The sequence below is a fragment of the Pseudopipra pipra genome, chromosome 1 (assembly GCF_036250125.1).
Source record: "Pseudopipra pipra isolate bDixPip1 chromosome 1, bDixPip1.hap1, whole genome shotgun sequence".
Classification (NCBI taxonomy): Eukaryota; Metazoa; Chordata; class Aves; order Passeriformes; family Pipridae; genus Pseudopipra; species Pseudopipra pipra.
Window position 1 is genome coordinate 120,131,040 of NC_087549.1, and position 25,448 is coordinate 120,156,487.

The following is a 25,448-nucleotide window of genomic DNA, read 5'->3' on the forward strand; positions in this document are numbered from 1 at the left end:
ATTTCCTGATTTGGTCACATCATCATTGCATTAACGACCACCGATGACATAGCAAGAACAGGAAAAACCATGAGCAGGAGATGATCACAGTGAAAGAAAAAAAAAGACCCAAACCCACATGCTCCAACGGACCTCCCGCTGCCTTTTTTGTTAATTAGTGCTCTAGGGGTATCTTTGCTTCTGAATCCACTGGGCATCTGTCAGCTTTTCCAAAGAGCAGGAAATTCACTGCCAACAGATGCAAAGCCATGCATCTGCTTAGCAATGTCCTTCATTTAAAACATCTGCTTATTGTTGACTTGCCTTCTCTGCCTTTGTTTAAGCAGCTTCCTCTGGTCAGGTTTTTTCCTCCAACAGCAGCACCTCTATTTAACTGTCAGGTATTGTTACTGGCTAACAGGAAACAATTAATTTGCAAATTAAATTATGAACAGAGCCCTCATCACTCAGGGAACAATGATGTGCTAATTGACAGGAATAAGAAACCACAGGATGTCTTTGTAAATCAAGTGCTGTGCTAATCCTTCCATTGTAATTGTTGGAGCACTCCCGGCGTAAAAGATTACTAAAATCCAGACGAATAGACCGGCAAACCTGAAACATTTTACAGAGATATCATCTTCAGACGGTGTGGAGCTGTTTTCTACTGCAAAAACCTTCCCTTCTAAAAGTCTGAAGTTTGGTGCAAAAGATAGCACCACAAAAGCTTGAGAAAATTTTATAAATTTCACTTTGCATATATCCAAGTTGTGAAGAGCAACTGAGGTTCTTTATTTTTTGTGTGTGTAGTCTGAAAATTATCTGCCAAACTAAAGAAAAAGCTGTGAATCATGAGTAAAGTGGGCTGAGTATATGAGCATGGCACTCACATGGGAGTTTCATCCCAAAGCAACCTTTCCTCCAAGAACTCTGCCGCAACAGATTTTTCCATTTTCTACTCTTTCCAGCCCACAAACTCCTCCTCCTATTTCACACATCTTCACTTTATATTTTACGTTGGTCTGAGAATATGGGTTATCCAAGGACATAGTTTTAAGGCTGCTTAGTCCATGTCTTGGTGCCGTGGATGGGTTATTCACTTAGTTATATGTCAGCAATAAAACCTCATTAAAATGCTTATTAACGTCTCTGGTCAGGTCTTCAGTGGGTAGTCTGAACTGCAGTTCAGTTTAAGTCAGTAGAGAAACAAAAATCTCTGGTTTTCCTTATTTTGCAAGGACCCCTCCATTTACTTTTTTATTTTATTTTATTTCAAAGGTGGGAATGTGTCACTCTCATTATCTCAAGCACATGAAAAATAAGTGAAAGGACAGGCACAGTAACACCTGCTGAAGCTATTGGGAGTAACAGGAAAAACACTTATCTCTGAGCCTCAGATATTTCATTACATAGTTCCCGTGGGCACCAAGGCCTTCTGCATCCACTCCCATGTAATGTTCAAGTCCTGCTGTCAATGGGGATTTTATTTTTTTAATTGACATTACTGGAAGTTAAGCCTTCACTCGCGGTTTCTCCTGGACTCTTCTTTTGCTGACAAAGGAGAACACAGTGGAGCATGATAGAAATTACCCTCCTTTTTTGATTCCCATATGTTGCTGCATATGACATGTTCTGATGTTCTTCACTCCTACAGATAGTTACATCCAGAAACCATATAATGTGAACTGTAGCATATTTTGAAACTGAGATATTCTCTTTTATTTTAGGTCTTATGGAAAATTGCGATGCACTTCTTATTGCTACATTGACTCCACACAGTGCCGATACTTCACATGAAGGAGCGGAGGTGGGTAGCATCCCACTTGTAGCAGGGTGGTAGGTGCTACACTATCATCTAACCGAGAAGGACTGGGACTAAAAAACACCCCACCCACCTCTGTGTGAAAACAAATAGACGTCATGCTGCTGATGGCCATTTGGAGATATTTTTCTTTTTTAAAAATCGTCAGATTGGGAAAAAATAGGACCACTGCATCCTGTCTTAATAGAAAAATGTCAAACAGTGTGTGCCAGTAAGACTTTTATGCAGCTGTGGATGGTAACTTGCTCTCCATCACAAAGCAACATTAAGCTACTGGAAACTGAGTTTCACCAACCAGGAATATTGTGTAACAATTACCTCTAGTCAGCACTGTTAAACCCAGATATAGGCTCTTCAGAGGTTTTGTCTTTAACCCTTCCCAGCATAAACACGAAGCATATCTCGAATGTGGTGTTTATAGGGACTTTCTCTTTTATTACAATGTGAACTTTGCAAATGTATCACCAATGACTTCAGCGACATTAAGCTTAACAATACTCCTTTCAAGGGTGAAAGGAGTAGAGGCCCTTCAGTAAGTGATTTCAGAATCAACAAATCAGCCAAAAAAGCTGGTTAACTTCACCTTCAGGCGAAGACATTTGTCCCTGTGTGTCTCATGTGCATGCATGGAAATGTAAGCAGTCACAGGAGGCCTGCAGACCACAACAAAGGACAAACTGCACAAATAAACTGTGAAATAGCCAAGAAGTTCTCTCCCAGGATAAAATCAGACAAGGAGGGAAGATAAAGAAGGAACCTATTCCTGTATGTTTTACCTCTGTGCAGAGCTGGCTGGGCACTGCCTGACCTCAAGGGGCTGCGACAGCATTGGTGACCTGCCTGAAATCACAGCACGACCATATGCATATTACTTTCACTCTGGTGTCTACACTGGAGGGTCTCTTCATTTTTATCCCCTTGTCCACCTGACCATCATCATTCAACTACCAGTTATACACTGTCCTCTCCCCTTCTCCACTCGCTGTTTCCACTATTGTGTCTGGGATACTCCCAGTGTACGTGCTCACTTTTGTATTGCCGTAAATCAAATCTTGGAGTAGCATGTTTATGGATGCTCGTTCATGTTGTGCAATGTACATGTTTTTTGTTTTTTGGTTTTTTTTCCAGAAAGTTCACTCAACTATATTAGCTCTGATAGAAATCAGGGTAATTATATACTTATTTACTAGCAAGTATTAAAGAGCATATTTCACATGGGGAAGCCTATTAAATGTTACGTGAAAAAGTGTCTATAACAGCAAATGAAACAAAGGATGTGCAGAATTCAGGACTAAAAGCCTTAAATCTAGGCATTATTTTCATACAAGCCACTCTTTTCTGCTTTGTGGTAAATCTTGCTCAGGACTGTGAAATGTGTGACTTATCTGTACCAGTGAAAGCACTGCAACAGCTGCATTTACACTGGCACTTCCATAAAGGTTAAGTAAATGTGGATGTTGCTTTATAATGATAATGCATTAATGTAATCAAGAGATGCATGCAACTTTTACCACCTACCTAAAAGACTTTAGCTATGGATTTCCAAAATTATACTGAAAACCACCAATCATTGGTAAAAAAAAAGAAAGAAAATTAGTATACTCTTCATAACTATCACTTACCTGGGCTATTTGTGTCACTATGAAGCCAAGCCACCAGCATTTGTAGCCCAGTTCAATAGCTCAAATTTTTTTTTTTTTTTTTTTTTTTTTTAACTGAGGTCTTAATAAAAGGTCAAGGAACCACTGGGGCAAGAAACTTGCCACAAACTCTGAAAATCTGGGCACTAGCACAGCTGCCTTTTAATTTCTTGTGCTTGTGGAAGCAGCGGGTTCCAGCAACATCCTGCCACACAGGAGCATACGCTGAGAGGTTCCCTTGATTGCTGGCCAGCCCCCAGGGATCTGCTAGGTGTTACCATCCTGGGCTTGGAGACACTTCATCTGAACTCCTCACCTTCTCCAAGGAGTTCATCTCTCCTCCCCAGAAGGCTGGAGTCTCTGAGAAATTTGGTAATCCCACTGGCCTTTCAGTTTCAAGTTCAATCATTTTTAATTAAAAGCTCCCTACCTCCAAAGGGCATTAAAGTAACAGAGCTAGGATCGTAGAATATGTAAACAGGAGATGTGATTGCCTAGGTAAAACTGTACTGTGATGCACATGCTCAGGAAAGGGTCTATTAGTCTGGTCAGTCTGAGAAGATTTGTAAGGCATGGATTTTAAATGGCCTTTATTAATACAACACAAACAATTTGGTATCTTAACAGAAAGAAAGCAATGTAAAATGTAAGGAAACAAAAAAAAAAATGCTTCATACTATGTTACTGCCTTATTCCCCTCAGATGATAAAGCATGAAAAATACACCTGGGAAGGTGTTAAGTATATATGATTTAAAAGGCTGCAAAAGAAATCCTTCATCCTTATTTCTGACATACCTGATTTATCATTAATTGGGGATTCTTCAGCTGGGTGGTGCCCTGGTCTGCTGCGAGTTGTCTTCCCTCCTTCTCTGAGTTTCTTTACACATTGTGCCAAGACAGGTTCAAAAGTTAATTGGGATATTTCAGTTCCAAGGCCTTGTGTAGCAGCAAATTGCTTGTGGGAGAGTTTTCTAATGATTAGTATGCAACTCTAGGCAAGTACAAAACCATTAGGATCTTATGTCATGCACTGTATTAATGTATACCAAAAATCCAGCTTGCACTTAATATATGATTAAACATATGTAATTACCTACTGCATATATTAGCAGCTCATGTCAATAAATCATGCTACCTTAGTTCCCCTATCTCCTTACTTTCACTTATTTAATTTTGGGTTTAAAACCAGTTTTTAAATATAATTATCTAGTTTAAGATGCTGGGGAGGGAAAAAACCCAATACCTCCTTTTCCATGCCAGCTGCCTCTCCCTGCCTGCTGTTGGATCCAGCTCTGTGCAGGCACACTGATGTGCATCACAGTCTGGGAGTGTGTGCATTCCTGCTCCTGGGCTTGCTGCTGCCTCAGCCCCAAACTGACCCATGCAACACGCCATGAGCAGAACAGCTCCCCTTTCACTGATTTCTGATTGGAATCCGTAATGTACTGGTTTTTAATAAGGCTTTGGGCTGTAGTCTGGGGAATTATCTCCTCCTGCTACCTGATAATGTACTGGCTGCTTTGTAACTCCTACCAGAGGCTGAGTTGATAGTTGCAAATCAGAAAGCAACAGCACATTATGCTGATGGACAATGGGAATGCTGATGTTGGCACTTAGGGTTCAGACACTTGCAGCAGCTGGCACCCAGGCTTTGGGAAGAGGGTACTGCCTTGCTGTAGCAGCTTGCAAATCTGTTGGACCAAGGCTTTTTTGTATAACAGGGCATCCTAGAAAAGGGCAGTGCTGCCTGTCCCCAGGGGAAATGGAAGTGTATTGACAGAGAATGAACGAGTCTTTGGAGTGGTATATTTTCTGCCTGTCCTTTCTAAAAGCTTGGCTTCCATGACACTCACCTCTCTGGCTTCCCAAATGCCCACATCATTTCTTTCTTCACTTCAAATAATTCAAAATTGTAGCTGTCAATGCTATCCCTGCCCTTAAATCTGACCATGCACCTCATCTCCTCCTTTCTTTCTTCTTATGGTTTCCTTTAATGGCACCAAAGTTCATATCCTTTGTAGCTTCTCCAAAACTCTGCAATGCCCTTGCTGCTCTGCAGGCTCTGGGTTTCGTCAGCTTCTCTTTCAGTCTCTCACTTCATCCCTTTTCTAACATCTTCTGCTTGTTACAGCCCTGTAAATGTCACAGCAAAGCCCCTTGTTCACAGTTCTTACCTTCTAAAAATTGCATGGTGCAAATACTTCAGTCCCACTGATTTGGACAAAGGGAGAGGGGATTGGTGGTTATCCTTAAAGTGGGAGTCCCCCAGAATAGTCACTGTCCTTGAGCACCAGCTGTTTATGAGGAATAATAGTAATAAGTCCCCAGCTAACTGCTTTTGGGGACAGTTCAACAGCTTTGACACTTGGCTGCCACATACAATCAGGAGATGTATTAAATAAAGATGACCAATATTAACCCAAGAGAAGTAAACCAGTGCTGTTCTGTGATTCTTTGGTGATATTCGAGTGTATCATGCACAATGCTGCAAGGAGATCTTCGAAGAGCTGTTGAAAAAATCATGTTTTAATTCACAAAGGGTGAGGCAACAGAGACCACTTTCTGACATACTTTCAATTTCTTCCTCTGATAGTTTTTGCCTAAGGAGATGGATATGGCAGGGCAAGTGTCTCTTCCCTGGAAACTATTCCCTTTCAAGGAAACCATAACAAACGGGCTAACAAACTCTGCTACCAGCAGCATAAGGTGCTGGCAAAAAGACAACTAAAGCAGGCAACTGGTGAAATTAAAATTTGGACCAGAGTAACTGATGCTTATTAATCTGGTAAGGGACCATGCAACTTGCAGACCATCAGAGCACGGCCAAACCTTAACAAAAGACAAAAAAGGAACAAAGCCTGAGCAAAGGACCATTTGTGTCTTTATTGAACATAGTCAGTGAACACCCCCCAGCCCCCCCCCCCGCTATTTATGTGTCCAGTTACATGCCCAGCAATGTGCTCTATGCTGAAAGCTGGTGTCACTCCAGGGCTGAAAAGGCCAGAGCAAAGCCTGGGCACATGTTTTCATTGCATCAGTAATTACTGGGGCATTTAAGAGGATGGCCCTGAACCAGGCCAGCTGAGGAAAGGCTGCATTTGAAAGGGTGGCCAGGCCAAATTTTATTAGAGGAGTGTATTCTTGCTGGAAATTACATTAGTGGCTACTTCCCTCCCTCCACTCCCAACAAAATCTTGGCACTTAAAAGGCACTGAGTTACAGCCCTGGCCTTTTAGGGCTCTTAATTCACTTTGACAGTTTCCTGAGCATCTGATGGAGGGTCCAGTTTGGATGCATAATCTTCTTGAGAGAGAATAGTGTTTAAACAGCTGTATTTTGCTACTGCCTTTCCATGCACTGCTGAACAAGCAGCCCTCTCTGCATGGACTACTGCTCAGGATTTTCTTTGGAAAGGAGGGAAAAGGAGCTGAAACCATTAAAGCCTCTGATAGCAAAGCCAAGAGGTGCAGCAGGGCACTGCACAGAGCAGGAGCCACTCTGGCCATTGTGGTCAGAGTGGGAAGGGGCCTCATGCCGCCACCCGTGCATCAGAGCATCTCATCTTCTTCAGGAAAAGCTGTCTGCTGGGCAGTTCCCAGGGCTAATAGTACTGGTGGCATCTCCTGCAGGACAAAGGACAGGAAAGGACAAAGCACTCCCTGAGCTGTTTTGCAGGTGCAGCTGGGAGCCTGCCTGGCTGGTGTGCAGCAACACAAACACAGAGGCTTGACAGAGCAGGAATCTGAGCTAATGGCACAATAAATCAGCCAGGAGGAAGAGAAGGTAACATTAACCTACACACACAGCAGCATGTTTAGTATATTTAGAAACTCAGCAACTGATGATCCTCTCTTAGCCAGTCTAAAGTGTCACCATTTAATAAGTGAACAAACTGACATCAGCATTAAATTCAAGCCCATAGCAAGATGTCTTTGACCTTTGTGCCAGGTATGGAGGAAGCTTTCAAGATTCATCTTGGAAAGTAGTCAGAGTCCTGTCAGGGTCTGCAGCATCCTCTGTGTAGGGTAAAGGTGAGGGGTTGGAGAAGGAGGGGTTGACAGTTATTCACTGTCACCCTTCCAGGAGGAAGCAGCACCCAGTGGTATTTTCCACCGAACCACTACTGAATGCTGGTTTAAGACTTGGAAATGCAGGCATGTAACATTTATTTTCCTTTGCTCTCTTAAGTGGAGCATCTCCAAGTTGGTGGAACAAGCAGAGAATACCTTGGGGACCCCAGGTGTTCCCCAATCCCATCATGGGGGTCCAGAAACTTTTTAGTGATTAATTCTGTTTGGAAGAAAAGAGCTCCCATTGTTTGCTGCCCTTCTCATTTCAATTAGCCATGTTCCCCAACGAAACTTACCATGCATAAGTTGGGAGAGGCTGCCCTGAGCCAGCCAGACATTTGGGGCACGTTATGTTTGGTCCTTCCAATGCCTTCCTCTTGAAGGTTATTTGATTGGCAAATGGAATGCAGAGGAAACTGGCAATGCTGACAGTTTACAGCAATACAATTTCTTCCATAAATTTCTTATGGGTTTGACATCTTACCCACCTGGCACTACTGCTCTGAAGACAGGGTGTGCAAATAAAGAGAATATTGAGGATTGCTTAGGTTTTGAGTTGTTAGCAGATTTAAAGGGGAGAATGACTGATTAGAGGCAAGAAACAAGGAATAGTTCAGGCAACTGAATTGTCCAGAAGTGGTCTGTTGAAATGTGTATATTATGGGCCAAGACCCACAGGGAGGCTGGTTGTAAAGTACAATAAAAAGATGGATTTAAGCTTTCATGCTCCACTACATTCAGATAAACCATCATAAACCATCTGGTGACCGTAGGGACACATCACTGTTTTGCCGTCATTTGACCAGAGATTAGTTGTCAAACCCAGCAGCAACCCCAAAGCAGAGGCGTGGGACCAGGGGGGCAATGCTGGCCATCTCACTGGTCTTGGTGGGTGCAGTGAGGGGCAAAGAGGCTTGCTATGTGCCAGGACTTTTTTAGCAAGACATTATCTAGTGCGAAATGCTGCAGGATTACAGCTTCTAAATAAAGCCTGGAGAGTTGTACCTGTTGCTGCCTTGAGTAAGCAAGCTCTGTGTTAAACTGAGACCAAGCTGTTATGCTAATTTAAACATGTCAGATATTTGTTCTCTGCTCCACACTACCACATTATTTGATAAGCAATGTCCTGTAGGTTTGTCAGGGAGTAACCACATGGCAGGGAGGAGGACTGAATTGCTGTGACCGGCCCATGGGGCAAATAGCTTGACATTATGGAGTTTGTACTGGGTACAGGCAAGGAAGAACCAAGCCCTAAGGACATGCAAATAATGGGATTATTCCTTCTGCACTCAGCAGTCTCTTAGGCCATTTGGAAGAGGAAACCCATCCTCTCTTTACCAGTACTGCCCCTGTATTTTGCAGCCCTGAGGATGGTGGGATTCTAGCTGCAGGGTAAAGAGAGGTAAAGTTTCCCTTGACATGCAAAACCCCCAAAAAGGCCTGTGGGCATCTGCAGCACTGTAGGGTGATGCCAGGTGGCTCAGGTTTCTCTCCTTCCTTGCAACATTCATGTCCAAGTTTCACTGCTGTATCCATGGCAGATGCATTGCACCGGGATTTGGGAGTGGAAGGAGTTCTCCTCCACACCCTCACCGTTTGTGGCTCAACTGAAGGTTGTCACTGAGGCTGAGAGACACATGCTTGACAGCTGTGATTTACCAAGATGGTCATACATGTCTATTCATTTAGGGATATAAAGCAAGGCAACTTTCCAGACCCTCCCTTGGTTTCTCCAAACTTTGAAGCCTGTAAGAAAAGTTCTTTAAGGCAGGACTCTCTCAGCAGATTATTTTGTTGTTTCTTTCTGTTTTAATAAAAAGGGTGATAACAAATAGCTGGTTTTAAAAGTTCTATTTGTGCAGGAATATCCTGCTTTTATGTGTTTTTAGGCATCTCTATCGATAGAGCAGAAAGCAGAGCTCCATTTGAGATGGTCAGTGGACGAAAAAAAATACAAATGTGGACAGATAAATCCATTCCTTGTATGGATAACAGGTACATACAGGCTGTGAACATTGCCTAATAATATAGGGTTAAGAAAATGTAAATTAATATTTAATTACTTTATCCAAAGCGGAAGAGCTTGGACAAGAGAGAGTTCTATTTCAGAAGAAGCATAGCCTGGATGTATGAACTCTCCACACAAGTAAAAGACTGATATAAGAAAACAAAGTGCTATATGAAGAAACTTTTGGGCTGGCTGATAAGAAGCAAATGCTTTGAAATAGTCTGGGGTTTTCCCAGGATTCTGTCCAGGGGCTGGTTTGAGCCCCAGGGGAGAGAAGCCTGCTCAAGGTGACTGATGAAGTGTGAGGCAGTATAAGTAACAATGACTATTTATATACTGAGAGTGCACTGTAATTTAAAGGTGAGAGAATATAGATCCTTAACAGACTAGTGGGGAAAAGGAATTCAGTAAGCTGGATTGAAAAAAATAAATGTCCTGGCAGGATCCAATGAGTGACTGGAACATTCAGTGTGTTCCTGACAAGGGGAAAAGCATGTACAAGAAGAAGGTTCCTGTGCCTGTCTGGCACATCTGCTGAGGCAGGGCTGTCAGTGCCTCATACCACAGCCAGGGGGACAGAATGAAGCTCTGTGCAGGAGAGTGGGCCTCTTTCTCTTGACAAGGGTCTCCCACTGTGTTTTTGGCAAGAAAGCTCTCCCAGTCACACCAGCGCTCAGAGGGGCACAGGTTTCACAGAGACACCCATAGCACCCCACTGCAAACACCCCAAAAAGCTGCCCATTGAAAGCTGGTTGTTGCTCAGTGTGTGGGACGTGGAGTGTCGGGCTCAGTGGGTGTCGAATACCTGAGACCACGGCTCAAATGTCATGTTGGGGAGCAAGCAGGGTGGGCGAGGGGAGGCAGCACAGCAGAGGCTGCGCAGGCTGAACGGTACCAGCTTCCTCCCGCCTGCAGGAAGGAGGTTGGGTACCAGCTGCTAAGCAAGAAAGCAAGTGGAAAACTATGACCTATAGGAAAGGAAACTATGTGAGGCACGTCTGGTCTCTGAAGACTACAGATGAGCTGGTGATACCAACACTGGAAACAGATGCTAAACTGATTGGAAATTATTTTGGCAGAATGCCATAGCTGGAGCAGGAGCCCTGGTAAAAACAAATTGATGCAAAATGCATTCTGAAGTCTCAGATCTGTTTGATTTTGAGAAAATAGTGAGCTGTTTTCTCTTTGGCATCACTGCAGGACTTTGCACAGGCCACACACCAGTGTATCTTGCTGAAAGCAGTTAGATACACACTTGGAAAGTGGCCAAATGCTGCTGGTTGGCACCAGGACCCATTCAGGGAAGCAGCATCTTAGTGACTCCCTGGCTGACAGCTCTGGAAGGAAACGAGTATCACTAATTTCAGCTTTTCCTGCTGCCTGCAGAACTCCTGCACTAACGGTGACATCTCGCTAAAGCAGTGGACAAACAGTGGAAGACCCTGGAGAGATTTTACCAGAACACCAGCAAAGTAATATAGGCTGGTATAAGGTGAAGGTTAGGGGAATGCAAGAACACAACAGAACTTGGAAAAGCCTATTACCCTAATCCCCAAAGCTGGGGATTGAGCCTGCACTACCATCAGTGCAGCTTCTGGTAGGGCAGGGAAGCTTTTTAAGACTGATTTTTTTTTTTTTTAAGGATAACACACAAGAAACAAATCTAAAACTTGTGTTAGACACAAAAGGAGAGGAATAAATATCTGTTAACACATATATTTGGGTCAATATATTGAAAAACACATGGTAATATTTTGGAAGAAATATTCCAGATGGACAGACACCTAGTTTGGTTGCACCAATGTCTAGAAGTGTCTGACATACTGCAGTATCTCCTACAACTCCTTTTCTTAGTCCTTGTACTTGTGCTTGACACATATTCCACCAGTCCTCAAATGATAAAGAAAACTTTTCTCGTCATGGCTACAATTCAGGGAACAACTTTGTATAAACACATAAAACTGGAGTTTAAAACCTATACTCTATGTTTTGCTGTAGCACTGAACTATGGGCCCATATTCTGCATTTCAATAGCACTGTATTTCCCATAGGGCAGCAAAACTGCATGCCAGCCCCACACTGCCCCCAGCATAGCAGGGTTTTCAGATGGGCTAAAGAGAAACCAACCCAGTAAAGGTTTCACTCAGCCTCATTGCATTGATCATAGCTTTAGTGCTGTGAGCTTGCATTACCTTTTCCTCTTAAATTTAGAAAACATAGGTTTTATCCATATAGGAGAACCCTAAGAAACCAATATTAATGAATATTTTGATCATTATTGAATCTAATGTGTCCTCTTTGACCTTTCTATTTTAACAGCAGCACCTATATGCTCCTATGAACCCTACACACTCAGCACAGCATTTTTAATTTTGAACCATGGATCTAGATTTCTGGAGGGATGACAATTTAGCAGCTACTCTCACAGTTCCTGACCTTTACTAACTAACACGGCAAACTGTCAAAGCTGGGGTTTTTCCCTGGGAAGATATTCATTTGGGATCCTGTAATGGCAACAGATTTGCTTTTCTTAATCAGTGGAAGTTGTAGTGAGGTGACACTTCCCTGGGAGGTATCTTTTTGTGTATGGGATTTCTATTAGAACACGTCTGTGAAGTGCTACTGGTCTGTGTTAGGCTGTTTAGAACAGGCATTTTGCAGAGGAGACCAACAACTGTGCTCACAGTCCCTCTGCACAGCTGCAGACCTCCTTGCCACAGCCAACATATCCTGCTCCCTCTGCTCATGGACACGCTTCAGCTGTAAAATAGAGCACTACAGTGCTGGTTGGCAAATCAGTATTGCAGCTCACAGGTAGAAGCTGGGCTTTGAGGCATTAGCTTGTGGGTTTTCTCAAAGTACTGACAGTCAAGGGGCAGGTCTCTGGACACTGTGATACATGATGGCCCCCAAACATATCCCTCCTCCTCTTCCAGTCCAGAAATGTCAATGGAAAGAAGTTGTCTGCAGGGCTGCAGCAAGTTGCAAATCACTGATTCTCTGGTGAAAAGAGACATTTGTTCAATTTGTCTCTTGCATGTCTGTATGGAAAGCAGACATCTTTCTGCTAGAACATCATCCTGTGATCTCAAGTGAGAAAAGGAAACAGTTCATTTTAACACTGCATGTGAGGGAAGTTTTGATGGACTCTACCTCTTTCAGTGGCTCTATGTACACCCTCTTTGTTTTGGTGTGAAAAGCTACAGTTGTCTACTGCAGTGTAAGACAGCGTGGATACCAACACCAGAAGTGCTGACTTCGTGTAGGACAGAGCTCTACCATCTAACTGTGACATGTAAAAGCGTGGCTTCAGAGGAGCTGCCAGGTCAGAAAGTGAAATGGACTCTGATTGTGGCACAGCTGATGCTTCAGGAGAGCCACCAAAGCGATCTGTGCCATAGCTGCAATGAACGTGACAAGTCATTTCCACATGCCCATGGAATAGGGCCAAGACAGGTCTCAGAGAAACCTCTAAATGCATCAGTAACACAACTGTCGTTATTTAGCTGGAACTGACAGGGTCTCATGACTGATAACCTGCTCATTTCCTTAGGAAGGAGAAGATGAATGAAACCCTGCAGTGGTAAAAGAGGAATGTGACCTCTGCCCTGGAAGGCTTTCTGAACTATTAGTTCCTCGCTGAGGTGCCCAGCTACCCGCCAGCTCAGCCCCAGCAGTTGAGATACAGTGATGATGCGTTTGAGGCTCCTGCCAGAGCTCAGTCCTTGCTGAGCAACTCTCGGCCTTTGCAGGATGATGCTCTGGGGCCTACTGCAATTAGAAGGGATAAGTTTCTTGTATCCCATGGGAGACAGCCAGCTGTAGCTGAGCAGTGCTGTTGCAACAGGATACATGCATCCTTCCCCTGCCACAGGGCTGGTCAGACACAGGCAGGGACTTGTCTCATCTGCTTTTCTGCAGCTGAGAAAATGCCTCTGCTGGGTCCCAGACCTCCAACTCGTTGTTGCCATTTAAAAGAGGTACTTGCCCTTGCTAGAGAGACATGATTGGGTATCACAGATCTGCTGTAAGGTCAGGAAGAAAGGGAGATGTTACACTCGCATTAAAGAACACTAGTCTTCATCTGCATCTAAAGACAACCACACAGGAGTTTCTGAAGTCTTTGAAATCTCTATGGAAGAGATTCAAGACCATGCAAAAGAAGGACAAATAATACATGAAAACAGAAATTCCAGTCACACTGCCAGGCTAGGTTTTGTAACTACAATCTTCACATATTTACACTGGCCAGGGAACCACCATCATATGCCAGACACAGCTTTTATTCTCATAATCTGAACAGCCCCCATGTGTGTCAACATTCTTCATACAAAGATACCTATAGGTAGTTTCTGTGAACCAGAAACATACTTTTTTTGACTGTCCACACAGTAACCAGAACAGATGCAGTCCTCTTTAAGAGCACCATAGGCCTTATATTGTAATAAAAGAAACAAAATCCATGCAAGGAGAAACCAAGATTTTAAAACATGCTTATTTAAAATAAGTTTATTATAATGAAATAATATAAAAGTCTGACAAAAGTTTTAACAATGCTCCAAAAGAAGAGACAGATGCTGTATGATTTGGGAGATGATGCAGACTGGAAACTTCAGAGTATTTCAGACTGAACTGCTTATGACAGCACAGTTTGTGTCATGCTTATACAGAGAGGTGATTTTGGGGGCATAAACAAGCCCTTAGAATTCAGTAAATTTATAGTGTTAGGCAATATACCTTCTCTTCATCTTTCAATGTATTTCAGTATGTATATAATGCATTTTAGTAAGTAAAGTAAGACTTGCAGTAAGCTCAGCTTGACATTGATAAAACGTATGCCCAAAAATAGCTTGAAAAAAGAAAATAGGAAACCATAAAAGCAAGCTGCCTCGGTTTTCAGTTTGATTCCTGTATTCTGGAATGCAATTTACTTGTTTAGTTTCAAGTAGAAGTAAATCTCAAACTTTCAAAATTGCTTTAAATAAAGGAATCAAATTTTGGACCCCTCGAATGCTGCAAAGCAAAAGAAAGTTAACACACTTAGTGTTAAACAGAAATCAGGAAATGAAAACAAGGATGTTTCATATGCAAAAATATGAAACCTTTAACACATCTGGAGTGTGTGGGGGGAGAAATCCTATATCAAGGAAGGGATATTAACAATGACAATCAAAGACTACATCTTGAAAAACTGCATGCCAGTGGGATGGTGCACGTGTGTTTAAGTGAACGTGTGTTTAAGTGAAGCATACTATGGACATGTTGTAACTTCAAAGCAAGTGCTTAAATCCTCATGTAAGCTGTGAGCAGCATCAGCTACAGCCTGGGTTTACTCAGAGCCAAAATATGCTATGATACCTCTTATGCACAAGGGTGATTTTATATTGCCTAGAGCATTCAGTAGTTTGCAGGTTTCATTCACCAAGGGGCTACAGAAGGTGCAAGCAAGGCTTGAATTCTGTTATCCCCACCCCCACCCTGTTTATTTTTTGTTATGTTATCTGCACTATGCAGGCCAGAGAAAAAAAAATAATTAAATAATAAAAAAAATAAAACAGTAAAACCAAAACCCCTGTGCTTTCACTTCTATGAGGCAGAACTTCCAAATCTGAAGTGCCCCAATTTAAATTTCATTAATGAAATCAAATTTAAAGTAGTGTGGTTTTCCCGGTAAAATACGTCAACTCAGGGTGAAACTTCAGAGAAAAGTAGCACATTCTCCATCTGTATGTCCCATTGCCTGCCAAAGAATTCAGCTCTGAGTTTCCAGGTTTATATTTGTATCCCTTACAAAACTTCCTGCTTTGCATTCTTATAGAGAGATGCTTTGACAGCAACAGCTCTGATAGTAAGGCAGAGGACAGTGCATGGAAAGAAAATACTAGGCTGAGGAAGAGGGAAAGACAGCTGGGTAGGAACATGCTAATGATCTTTCCAGGTGTCTGAAAGGCAGTTTAAGGTTCTTTAAAGCTTTTCACAAAAGCTGAAGTGATAACAAAAAGAAAGGGTTAGAAGGTTCAGCATAGAGACATATGCAACACTGTTTTGTATAATGGTTCACACCCCTTTGCCAAAGCACACTGCAAACAACTGGAGCATATTTTGGGCATACTTTTTATACATCCAGTCAACCAAGTGACACTTTTCAAACCATGAAACATTTAAAAAGCAAACAGTTGTAGCCTATATCCTGATGATGCTTTACAAAAAGCTTGTAAGTGAAGGTATATGGCCCTTAACTTTCAGTGCATCTGTTAAAGGGAGACCCACGGTATAACAGTGTCAAGATGTGCTTAAGTTTACACCAAAGCACTTGAGTATGCAGTTCATATTCTAGAATTATAACATCACAGAACTTCAATATGGAACTGAGTATGGTGTCTTAAAATAGCAGAGGGGGCTCCAAAACACAGTTTGTTTTAAAAAATTATCAATAAAATAAATAAATAAATAAAAGCATCCCATTGCTAACAGAACTTGGAACTACTTGAGAGCTCTGCTCTAATGCCAATGATGCTATGTAACAAAGATGGGTTCATAACCTCTATTCAAATATGCTGTCATTATTCAGTACTAGATAGCACTTTTATCAGATTGCTTTGGGATTTACCATGTCTCAGCAAGGATGTGCACTGGACAGACACTGCCCATGTCATATGCTGTATCAGAGTTCTACACTCAGCTACACTAACTTCACAAAAAGCAGCCTTACTCCCCCTATGGTAAGGCTGTGATTACTCTTATTTCACCACAGATAAGTAAAATCCCTGAGAATATGCAACTGTTAGACATTGCAGGAAACAGCCAAAAGCATTTCTAAAGGAAAGGGATGCAAAACTTTAGCGCAATTTAAGAAACCAAAGCAGTTCATGTAAAGTATACAGAGCAAGGGTGCTGTTATCTAAGTCATATGGATCTTTACCAGTATGCAAGTCAGTTGTTCATAAATGTCAGCCTTTAAAAAGAACCAAAACAAATACAACAAAGAAAACAACCCTAACTAATGAACAAATCAAACAAATCAAACAGGAAACACCGACCTTCTCTCCAATTCTAAATTTGAAGGCCAAAACCTAGTTGCTTGTTCTCTACAATTATTAAAATCCAAAGCCATCCACTCTGCTTGCCAAACTGACACCACAGGAAAAGAAGGTGCATTGTCTAGCAGTGCATTTGCTTCCACTTGGCCATCTGATCTATTGCATCCTTAGAAGGTACAACCTGGAGTTCAGCTCTGCAACACACTGCATGGGTTTCTTTCTCAGTGGTTGTCTGACTGCAAAGATAGCATTCGTAAGTCTTGAAGTGCTTAACGCCCTGCAAGAGCAGTGCATGGTGAAGTGCAAGTTTTGAAGGCAAGGAGACCTTGCTCAATTCCTTCTCTGAAAGTCCCCCATTTAACAACAAGTACACAGGCGTTTCCCGAAGCCACGGTCTCCTAAGAATTTTCTTAAGCACCAACTCCAGAGTTCAGAAAGACCAATTTTACACAGAAGGGCAAGATGGGAAAGCCTGCTCTGAGGCAGGATGCCACGCTGATTAGAAGATACGCAGTGTAGAAAGCTCTCTCTTAGAAGATGGAAGAGAGTAAGAAATTAGTAATTGCTGAAGTGAGCGGTTAAGTTCCTTACCTATGAAATACAGCCTCCTGATTTTTTGCAACAAACAACAGGTCTGAAGCACACTTAAAAAACTAGTGGTTCTCCTGACAGTTAAGAACCAAACCAAACCAAACCAACAAAAAACTCAAAAATACCTCCAAATATTTTAAGTGCTGAATACACTTTCCTGCTACTGGAAAAATTGAAGAGCAAAAAGGGAAGTCAATTTTCATCATGATCTGACAGTTAATTTCTAGAGAAGAGGGATCTCTTCCTGGTCTCCCCTTAACCCAGCTGATATTTTGTGGAAATGTGGTCTCCATTACCTTTCCAGAGCTTAAGTTAAAAACTGTTAGGGCAAAGTTTCTCACAGACAGCTGAAAACCTTGAGGAAACCACAGAGGGTAGAGAGTTGGTTGTTTTACTGCAGCGGTGGTTTCTTTGTATTCATTCTTAGAAGAAGCAGACAGCTGAATACCAAAAGCCCTCTGCTTCATTTTTAGCACTGGGCGTAGTGAAATAACTGAATAGAGCTTTGGTCAAAAGTTTTGACTTTGTACTCAAAACATGTACTACCTAATTTAAAAGAATTCAAAAAACTAAAACCTGAGTCCTGCTGATCCCTCTTGGATTATGTAGGGACTACACATAGGTACAACTCAGAGAAAATGACAGAACAAGGAAGCCACACTCTTTAAATAGTCTTGATGATTTTTGAGCTGTCTTGGGAATCCAGAAAGGTCCCAGCTGACTGGAAGCTGGCAAACATTTTCCTGATTTTCAAGAAGGGGAAGAAGGAAGACCCCGGAAACTACAGGTTTGTCAGCATCACTTCAGTGCCTGGTAAAATTATGGAAAAGATTATTCTGGGAGGTATTGAAAAACATTTGGAGGACAACGCAGTCATTGGTCACAGCCAGCATGATTTCATGAGGGAAAAATCCCGCTTGTTGAACCTGACTTCCTTCTATGACAGGGTAACCCACCTAGCTGATCTAGGAAAGTCAGGAGATGTAATCTTTTTGGACTCTAGCAAAGCTTTTGATACTCACTCACAGTATCCTTCTGGACAAAATGCCCAGCACATAACTAGATAACCATGTAATGTAATGGGTGAGTAACTCGCTTATGTGTCCAGCACAGAGGGTAATAGTGAATGGGGTAACATCAGACTGGCATCTGGTCACTAGTGGGGTTCCACAGGGCTCCATCCTCAGCCCACTTCTTTTCAATATCTTCATTAATGACGTGGACACAGGACTCGAAGGTATACTAGGTTTGCCAACAACACTAAATCAGGAGGAGCTGTCAATTCCCTCGAGGACAGAGAGACCCTGCAGAGAGACCTCGACAAATTAGAAAGATGGGCAATGACAACTCTATGAAGTTTAGCAAGGGCAAGTGCCGGATTATGCACCTGGGATGGGGCAACCCTGGTGTGTGTACAGACTAGGCAGTGAGAGGCTGAATGGAAGCACTGAGGAAAGGGAACTCGGGGTCCTGGTCTATGGCAAGTTGACTATCAGTCAGCAGTGCCCTGGCAGCCAGGAGGGTCAGCTGTGTCCTGGGAGGCATCAGGCACAGCATCACCAGCCGGTCCAGGGAGGGGACTGTCCCACTCTGCTCTGCACTGGGGCAGCCTCACCTTGAACATTGTGTGCAGTTTTGGGCACCACAATATAAGAAAGATATTGAGCTATTAGAGTGTGTCGTAAGGAGGGCAATGAGGATGGTGAAGGGTCTGAAGGGGAAGCTGTATGAGGAGTGGCTGAGGTCACATGGTGTGTTCAGCCTGGAGGAGACTCGGGGGGGACCTCTTCACGAACTTCAACATCCTCATGAGGGTAAGTGGAGGGGCAGGCACCAATCTCTTTACTTTTGTGACCAGTGACAGGACCCGAAGAAATGGCATGAAGCTGAGTTGGGGGAGGTTTAGGTTAGATATCACAAAAAAGTTTTTCACCCAAAGGGTGGTTGAGCACTGGAACAGGCTCCCCAGGGAAGTGGTCACAGCACCAAGCCTGTCTGAGTTCAAGAAGCATTTGGACAACCCTCTCAGGCACACGGTGTGATTCTTGGGGTGTCCTGTGCAGGGCCAGGAGTTGGACCTGATGATCCTGATGGGTCCCTTCCAACTCAGCATATTGTATGATTCTATAAGATGCCTAATTAGAGTCCTGGTATCTTTCTTTATACAAGTGTGATGTTGGCCTTTTCTTCAAGTATCATATGCTTTTCTTAAAGCTCACAATGCTAGGTTCTTTAGAAAAGATCAAGTATTCAGTGTGGAGAGAGGCTCCTGTCACAGAGCAATGCAGGACAGCAGGTCTGCGATACATTCATTTTACTGACAACATGGTTTTTAGCATAGCAAAAGCCAGTATTACTTCTGTGAGTATGGCAACACTGACTTCTGTATTTACGAAGACTTACTAATTCTAAGTACCTCATTAGCACAGTCCTTAACCATATCACTAGCTAAAAGGACTTCTTTATTATTCTTAATAGCAGCAATGCTAAGGAGCACATTTTTATCAATATCGGCAAAATGGGAAAAAGGGGAAACCTTACTTTCTTAATTTTCAGTCACTTCTAAATAATTTCAAAAGTCAAGATTTGTAATTGGTCCAATGTGTAATAGTAGCTCCATCACAAATTCTAGCTTCCCTACACTTTCTTCATTTCACATCCACTTTCATGAAGTTTCTGCCCATACTGGCAGCCTAGGTAGGATTCTAATGATATCTGCTTTTTGAACTGCTAGCTGTATTCAATTTAAAAGCAAATATTCTGGTTTTGTGTGATTTTGATTTAAGAAACCCCTAAAACCAAAAACAGAAAATCCCACCAAAACCCTAATAAGCCAGGATGATGGACATGATCTTCAAATGCTTATGTAAAGCACTGTTGAAATTAGCTGGGCTCTGTCAGTCTGTGGCAGCAAATTTCTTGTGGTCCACTGGCAGGAGCTGACAGGAAAACCATGGCACACACTGGGAGCTGGTCAAGGAACACAACACCTTGTTTCAAAGGCTGGTTTCTGGGGGCTGCTCAGACAACCAGTCACACACATCTGTGGTGAAGATGTCTGTAACATTTGGATTAAAATATTTATTTATTTTAATAAATATTTATTTAATGCAAATATTTAAGTATTTGCATTAAAAAGCCTCAACCCAAATTAAGGGACAAACTCACTGCATTGGAAGCTGGTGTTCAGCTGTTCTTCTCTTCTGCTACCACGGTAACAATAACACTCACTACCCCTGCCCTCCTACACCATGGCAGGGAGCGGGCACAGGGAGTGGGAGAGGAAGAACCAGCAGCGCCTGCCTGGGTGCTGTGCTGACAACACACAACAGCTCTGCTGCACATGGAGGTCTCTCCTAAGGTACAGGAGCAAAGGCCAAATTCTGCTCTGTTACTTTTATGAGGTGAAGAGAAGAGGAAGTGCACAGGTAGAAGAGAAACAGTCAGAAACATTCATCTCAGACAGAGTTATGACCCAAAGAGAAACAGTACCTCTGCATCTAAATGCAAAACAAGCACAACAAAAAAAATAAAAATCACACAATCTTCCCCCAAAACAATCACAACACCCTTCCCACCTGAAAAGATACAATGAACAGAAATGATGTCCAAAAAGAACCAAAATGGAAGAAATCTTTGTTAACAGACACAGTCCCTGAATTTTTAAGATGTGGTCTTGCTGTAGTCATACCACCTCATCTGATTCCAAACCATGTACTTCATAGAGAGTGTCCAAGATATTTAGCTGCTTTTCCATGGCTGGTAAGTAAATGTTGAGGTCCCTCTGCATTCCTTTGTAAAATGTTTCTTCCTGAGGATCACACTCCTCTACAGACAGAGCTGCCACAAAATCTTCATACGTTGGAGCTGCCCTTAAAGCCAACTGGGAGAGGAACCAAAGCTTTTATATTTGCAAAATAGAACAGGAAAAGAAACACAACTAAAGCCACAAAAAACTTCTAAGACCTCCCTCCTTGCACTCAGACTGCATAGCTTTAATTTAATTATGTGTACGTGCATATGTTAAGAATTTTAACTACGAGGGAAGCTATTTTATTTTTATTTGTTATTATTTTTGTGTAGATCCCCAGTTTAAGACATCTTCAGAGAGGCCTGATTTTTATGAAGTGTCTGTGTATCATATTTTGTACAAATAAATAGCATACATTAGAAATTTATTAAGTGCAAACCCCAAATAAAGTACAGTTTGTTAAGGGAGGTCCCAATCCAGCGTCACACACTTCAGCATGGAGTTCCCAAAATGGTTTTTAGAAAGCTTTCCCGAGCATTTCTGTTTCTCCCAGTCAAAGTCACTATTGCCTGGACGAGGCTTTCCTTTTTTCTTTTGTAATTTCAGTGATAATTTTCCAGGGACAAACACAAGGGGGAGCTGCCAGACTGGATGAAAAATTTTCTCTAGCCAATATATTCTACTTCAACTCTCCACACATTCTGCACTAACCCTTCTTGAATGTTCATATTCAAAGACAGATCAATCTTAAAAAAAGAAACTTCAAATCTTCATTTCTTTCTTTAATAGCCCTGCAAGACTGTGCTTAAAAACACATAATAAAAAAGTGTGCATGCAAGTGCGATCTGCCTGTTTCATCTCCAGAAAGCAGGTTCCACCCTTAAAGCCTAAGACCAAACAGTGATAACTACAATCCTCACCTTGAAAATAAGGTTCTGGCAAAGGAATCTAATAATTTTAATACAGTTTATTAATTACACAACATATGATCACATGAATAAGACCCCCAGCTCTATCAGCGACCAGGGTAAATACTTACCGCAAAGACCCCTCGGACAACCCAACCATGGTGCTGCCGTAATGTCTTTCCATAAGCATTGTCTTAAAGAAAAAAAATTATAAATCAAGACATAGATGTATGGCAGTTTTAAGTCTTCATCACAGAGAGATCTCAGAGATTAGAAATGAATATTTAAGGGAATGAAAAAGTGGGAAAAAAACCAGCAGCATGGCTCTGCTGCAGGCACTGAGCCATTCAAGGAGTAATTCAGTGCTGAAGCCTTCAGACTCAGAAGGTCAAATAAAGGCCTTGACTTTCCATAGTGTTTAACACCCACATATGGTAGCAATCCCACTTCCTAGAGCTGCTACATACTTCAGTGTAGTAGTTCATTTTATTAATCCTATAGGGTGACTGCTTAGCTGTTTAAAAGAAGGTAAAATAAAAAGCTCTTAAAAAAGCTGTTTCAAAGCTGTTTTAAAGGATTATTATAACATTAGGCTTCATGCATACAGAGAGGGCCTTACTCAGGAATAACCAAATCAAGTCTAAGAGGGGTTTATATTTTGTTTTGTACTTGCTGTGCCTTTGTACTAGCAGGCCTTGGTAAGTGTCAGAAGTTCTGCACTTGAAAAAAATCCTTCTTCTCTGTTACAAACTCCCTTCTAATGGATGCAGGTAATTCACAGCCATACTGGCAAAGAAGTGATTTCAAAGAGTGATGGCCAATCTCACATGGAACTAACAAACTAACAAAACAGCAATTACAAATTTGGGAGCACTCTTGCTGCAAACTAGTAGAGAAAGTGGAATGAGACAAAGCTCTTGGTTCCCTAAGACATGACTGTCTCCTCTGTCAAAAGTATGCCAGTTACAGGAACCTTTATCTGCTAATAAATCAACATTGACCACTTATCTAGTAACCCATCCCAAGGCAACCATTTAAAAAAACTGTGCTTTCAAAAATGTTAGGTCTTAGAGACTACTTGCATCACTTGTCACTGACAAAAAGAAAATACAGGTTCTAAATGAGGAGGAAAGTAGCCAAGTATGTAAATTCAGAAGTACATGAAGAATAAAGCAACTGGCACTTACTCAGAGCTGTTTGGATATTCTTTTCCCCATTCTTCACTTCTGTCAAAAACCCTTTCAAGAACTTTAAGCCTCTGTCAGGATGAACCCATGAAATAAAAAGAAACCACGTTTATAACAAAGTAACCCAAAGTCTAACAAAGCCCCCAAAGTTGCAATACAACTCAGAAGAGCAATAAAACTCAGAATTAAGGAGTCATTTTATTCTGAACAAAAAAATGCAGCCACCTCCTCCAGCTTCTTTCCCAGTCCAAGGGAAAAAAACTTTGCTAAACATTTCTGCTGCATCTTGAAATCATCTGCCTGATGCTCAGGCCCAGAAGGATTAGTCATTCACTGTAACTTCACTTGCATGGGGAAAAAAAAACAGTGTTCTGGAATTGCTTTTTCAGGCCTTTTGGCAAAGTTGCAGTGATACAACCACAGACAACACATTAATCTTGAACCTGGCCAGTTTGGATTGATGAAGCCTGTGGAAAGTAATCAGTTTGCTCCATGTACACAAGCTTGCAGTGGTGAAAGACCTCTCATTGCACCCTAGCAGTTCATAATGTATGCAGATATGAGGTCATTACCTTTTCAGCCACAGGAGAGCCTCTGTAGCAGAGTTTCTAACTTGTGCTACACCTGCGTTCACTTCATGGAGCACAATCTTCTGAAGGGTATCAAACTCTTCTTTGTTGGTAATAAATTTCTGGTTTATTTTCTGGAGAAAATACAACGGATAAAGCTTCAGGCTTTTAAGACCAAACAGGGACCTGTCCTATAAATACCACCCATTAACCAGGACTCCTTCCTGCTAAGAGATACTACAGATTCACAAGCATGTCACATACTCCCCATGGCATGGCTGCGCTGCCAAGGTGGGCACGCCGGTCCAGGGCACCACTCCAGATACATCTGGTCAGCCATCTGGCTAACACAAGCAAAATAAAGCACCTTGGTCCAAAATTTACATGGCACCTACCATTTCTGTCCAACAAAATCCTTCAGGTTCACATGACATCCCCCACACTGGTGGAAAGGAGTTAACTCAATATGCTCTCCAAGCAAAGTCCCATTTGTCCTGAACTTCAACTACCAGCAAGATTACCTTCTGACAACTGCTAAGCTGCAAATTTTCAATTACACTTAGCAGTCAATGGCATGCTTATGTTTTCAATTTATTTCTAAGTTTTTATACACAATTCTTCACAAAAACAAAAGAAACATTATATAAGGGGCAGATAAACAGACTTGTCTTCTACATTAAAGGAGCAGCTGTCTATCACTTCACAATAAATATTCAATGTTTAGTTTTTAAATATGATTCTTCTCTCTTCTATTTTCAGTCTTTCAGTGGCTACCTTCTCGAAGATAACCAAATACCTTTCTTACTTGGTGCTAGACAAATCTGATTATATATAATGTTCCTGATCATATACTCAGAAGATATGTTTTTCTTTTTCTTTTTTTTTTTTTTACTTGAAAGAAAAGCTATGAAAAGTCTCACTATGAATGCATTTTGTCTCATAACCAGTATTTCAAATCTTTGCAGAAGGTTCTTGAAGCTGGAAGAACTTCCAGAACAAGAATCAAGACTGCAGGGTCTGCCCCAACCTGCTGAGAAACTGCTTCTTAATGCATTAACTTCCTCCTGCTTGGCTTAGCAAAGGGGTTTTTTTCCCCCTCCATTTGTTTTACAGCTTAAAGTCAATATTGCTAACATCACAAACCTGTTCAGCTCAGAATCAAAGTCATATTCATTAGGTGTAACAGATGTTTTACTTGGCAGTCAATCAAGTATTTTTATAAGTTTGGACACAACTGGATTTATTAAATACAGCATGTACTGTAAGAACAGAATTAGGGGCATTTCAGTGCTCCGATCTGACAGATGGTAACATTATCAAATATTAAATAGCCTACCACTATTGACTCCTACCACATATTTTTGAGCTTTAGTGCCTAAAATAGATATTTTGCTTAAAAACCAAAAACCAGTGCTAGAAACAAGCTGTTACCTTGATGTTGCCTACAAAATCCATTTTAACAGGAGCAAAAACAGTTGGTCCCAGCTTGTCTAGGAAAAAAAAAAAAAGGCCATATTTTAAAATTGTGTCTTTTTCCAGTCCTCATGTTTTAGTAACAACTAATTTAATTTACTCTCTTAACAATGCTTTAAATGGCGGGAGAATACTAAATGAATGATGCAAACGCAATTTTTCTTTGGTGTACAACCAGTCCACCTCAGTCGGTACCAGCATTAAAACACTCTGACCTACAATCTGGAAGTCTTCAAAAGGGTGCATGCTCACAGGGACCTCACATCCACTGTTAGAGGCAGGCAGGGGGCTGCCCTAGCTGGTGACAGAAGCTGTTGGAAAAATCAAACAGATTACAGCTGATGGTGTGCTGGCAGCTGTACTGGATGTGTAAGGTATCTATGCTGCTCTTTGGAGGGGAAGAAATTGC

General features: G+C 41.8%; 2 protein-coding genes across 6 annotated transcripts in view; one reads left to right on the forward strand and one right to left on the reverse strand.

Annotated features, from left to right (window-relative positions):
* COLQ (collagen like tail subunit of asymmetric acetylcholinesterase) overlaps positions 1-4,590 on the forward strand; it is a 43,439-nt gene extending 38,849 nt beyond the window's left edge. For all 3 annotated transcript variants that reach the window (XM_064674025.1, XM_064674016.1, XM_064674005.1), the window contains one exon: positions 1,707-4,590. In XM_064674025.1, coding sequence (XP_064530095.1) covers positions 1,707-1,776 — 70 coding nt within the window. In that variant the 3' untranslated portion in view covers positions 1,777-4,590. The remainder of the gene's footprint in view (positions 1-1,706) is intronic.
* The window catches only part of PLEKHA8 (pleckstrin homology domain containing A8), a 54,728-nt gene that overhangs the window by 9,314 nt on the left and 19,966 nt on the right, over positions 1-25,448 (reverse strand). Inside the window, exons 10-14 of one of the 3 annotated variants that reach the window (XM_064673933.1) lie at positions 24,998-25,056; positions 23,570-23,700; positions 22,998-23,068; positions 21,942-22,003; positions 2,901-7,065 (exon numbers count right to left, since the gene is read on the reverse strand). In XM_064673933.1, the coding sequence (XP_064530003.1) occupies positions 6,991-7,065; positions 21,942-22,003; positions 22,998-23,068; positions 23,570-23,700; positions 24,998-25,056 (398 nt within the window). In that variant the 3' untranslated portion in view covers positions 2,901-6,990. Of the gene's footprint in view, positions 1-2,900; positions 7,066-14,014; positions 21,035-21,941; positions 22,004-22,997; positions 23,069-23,569; positions 23,701-24,997; positions 25,057-25,448 lie in introns of those variants that run through there. The other 2 variants (XM_064673944.1, XM_064673922.1) reach the window with 2 other exon arrangements.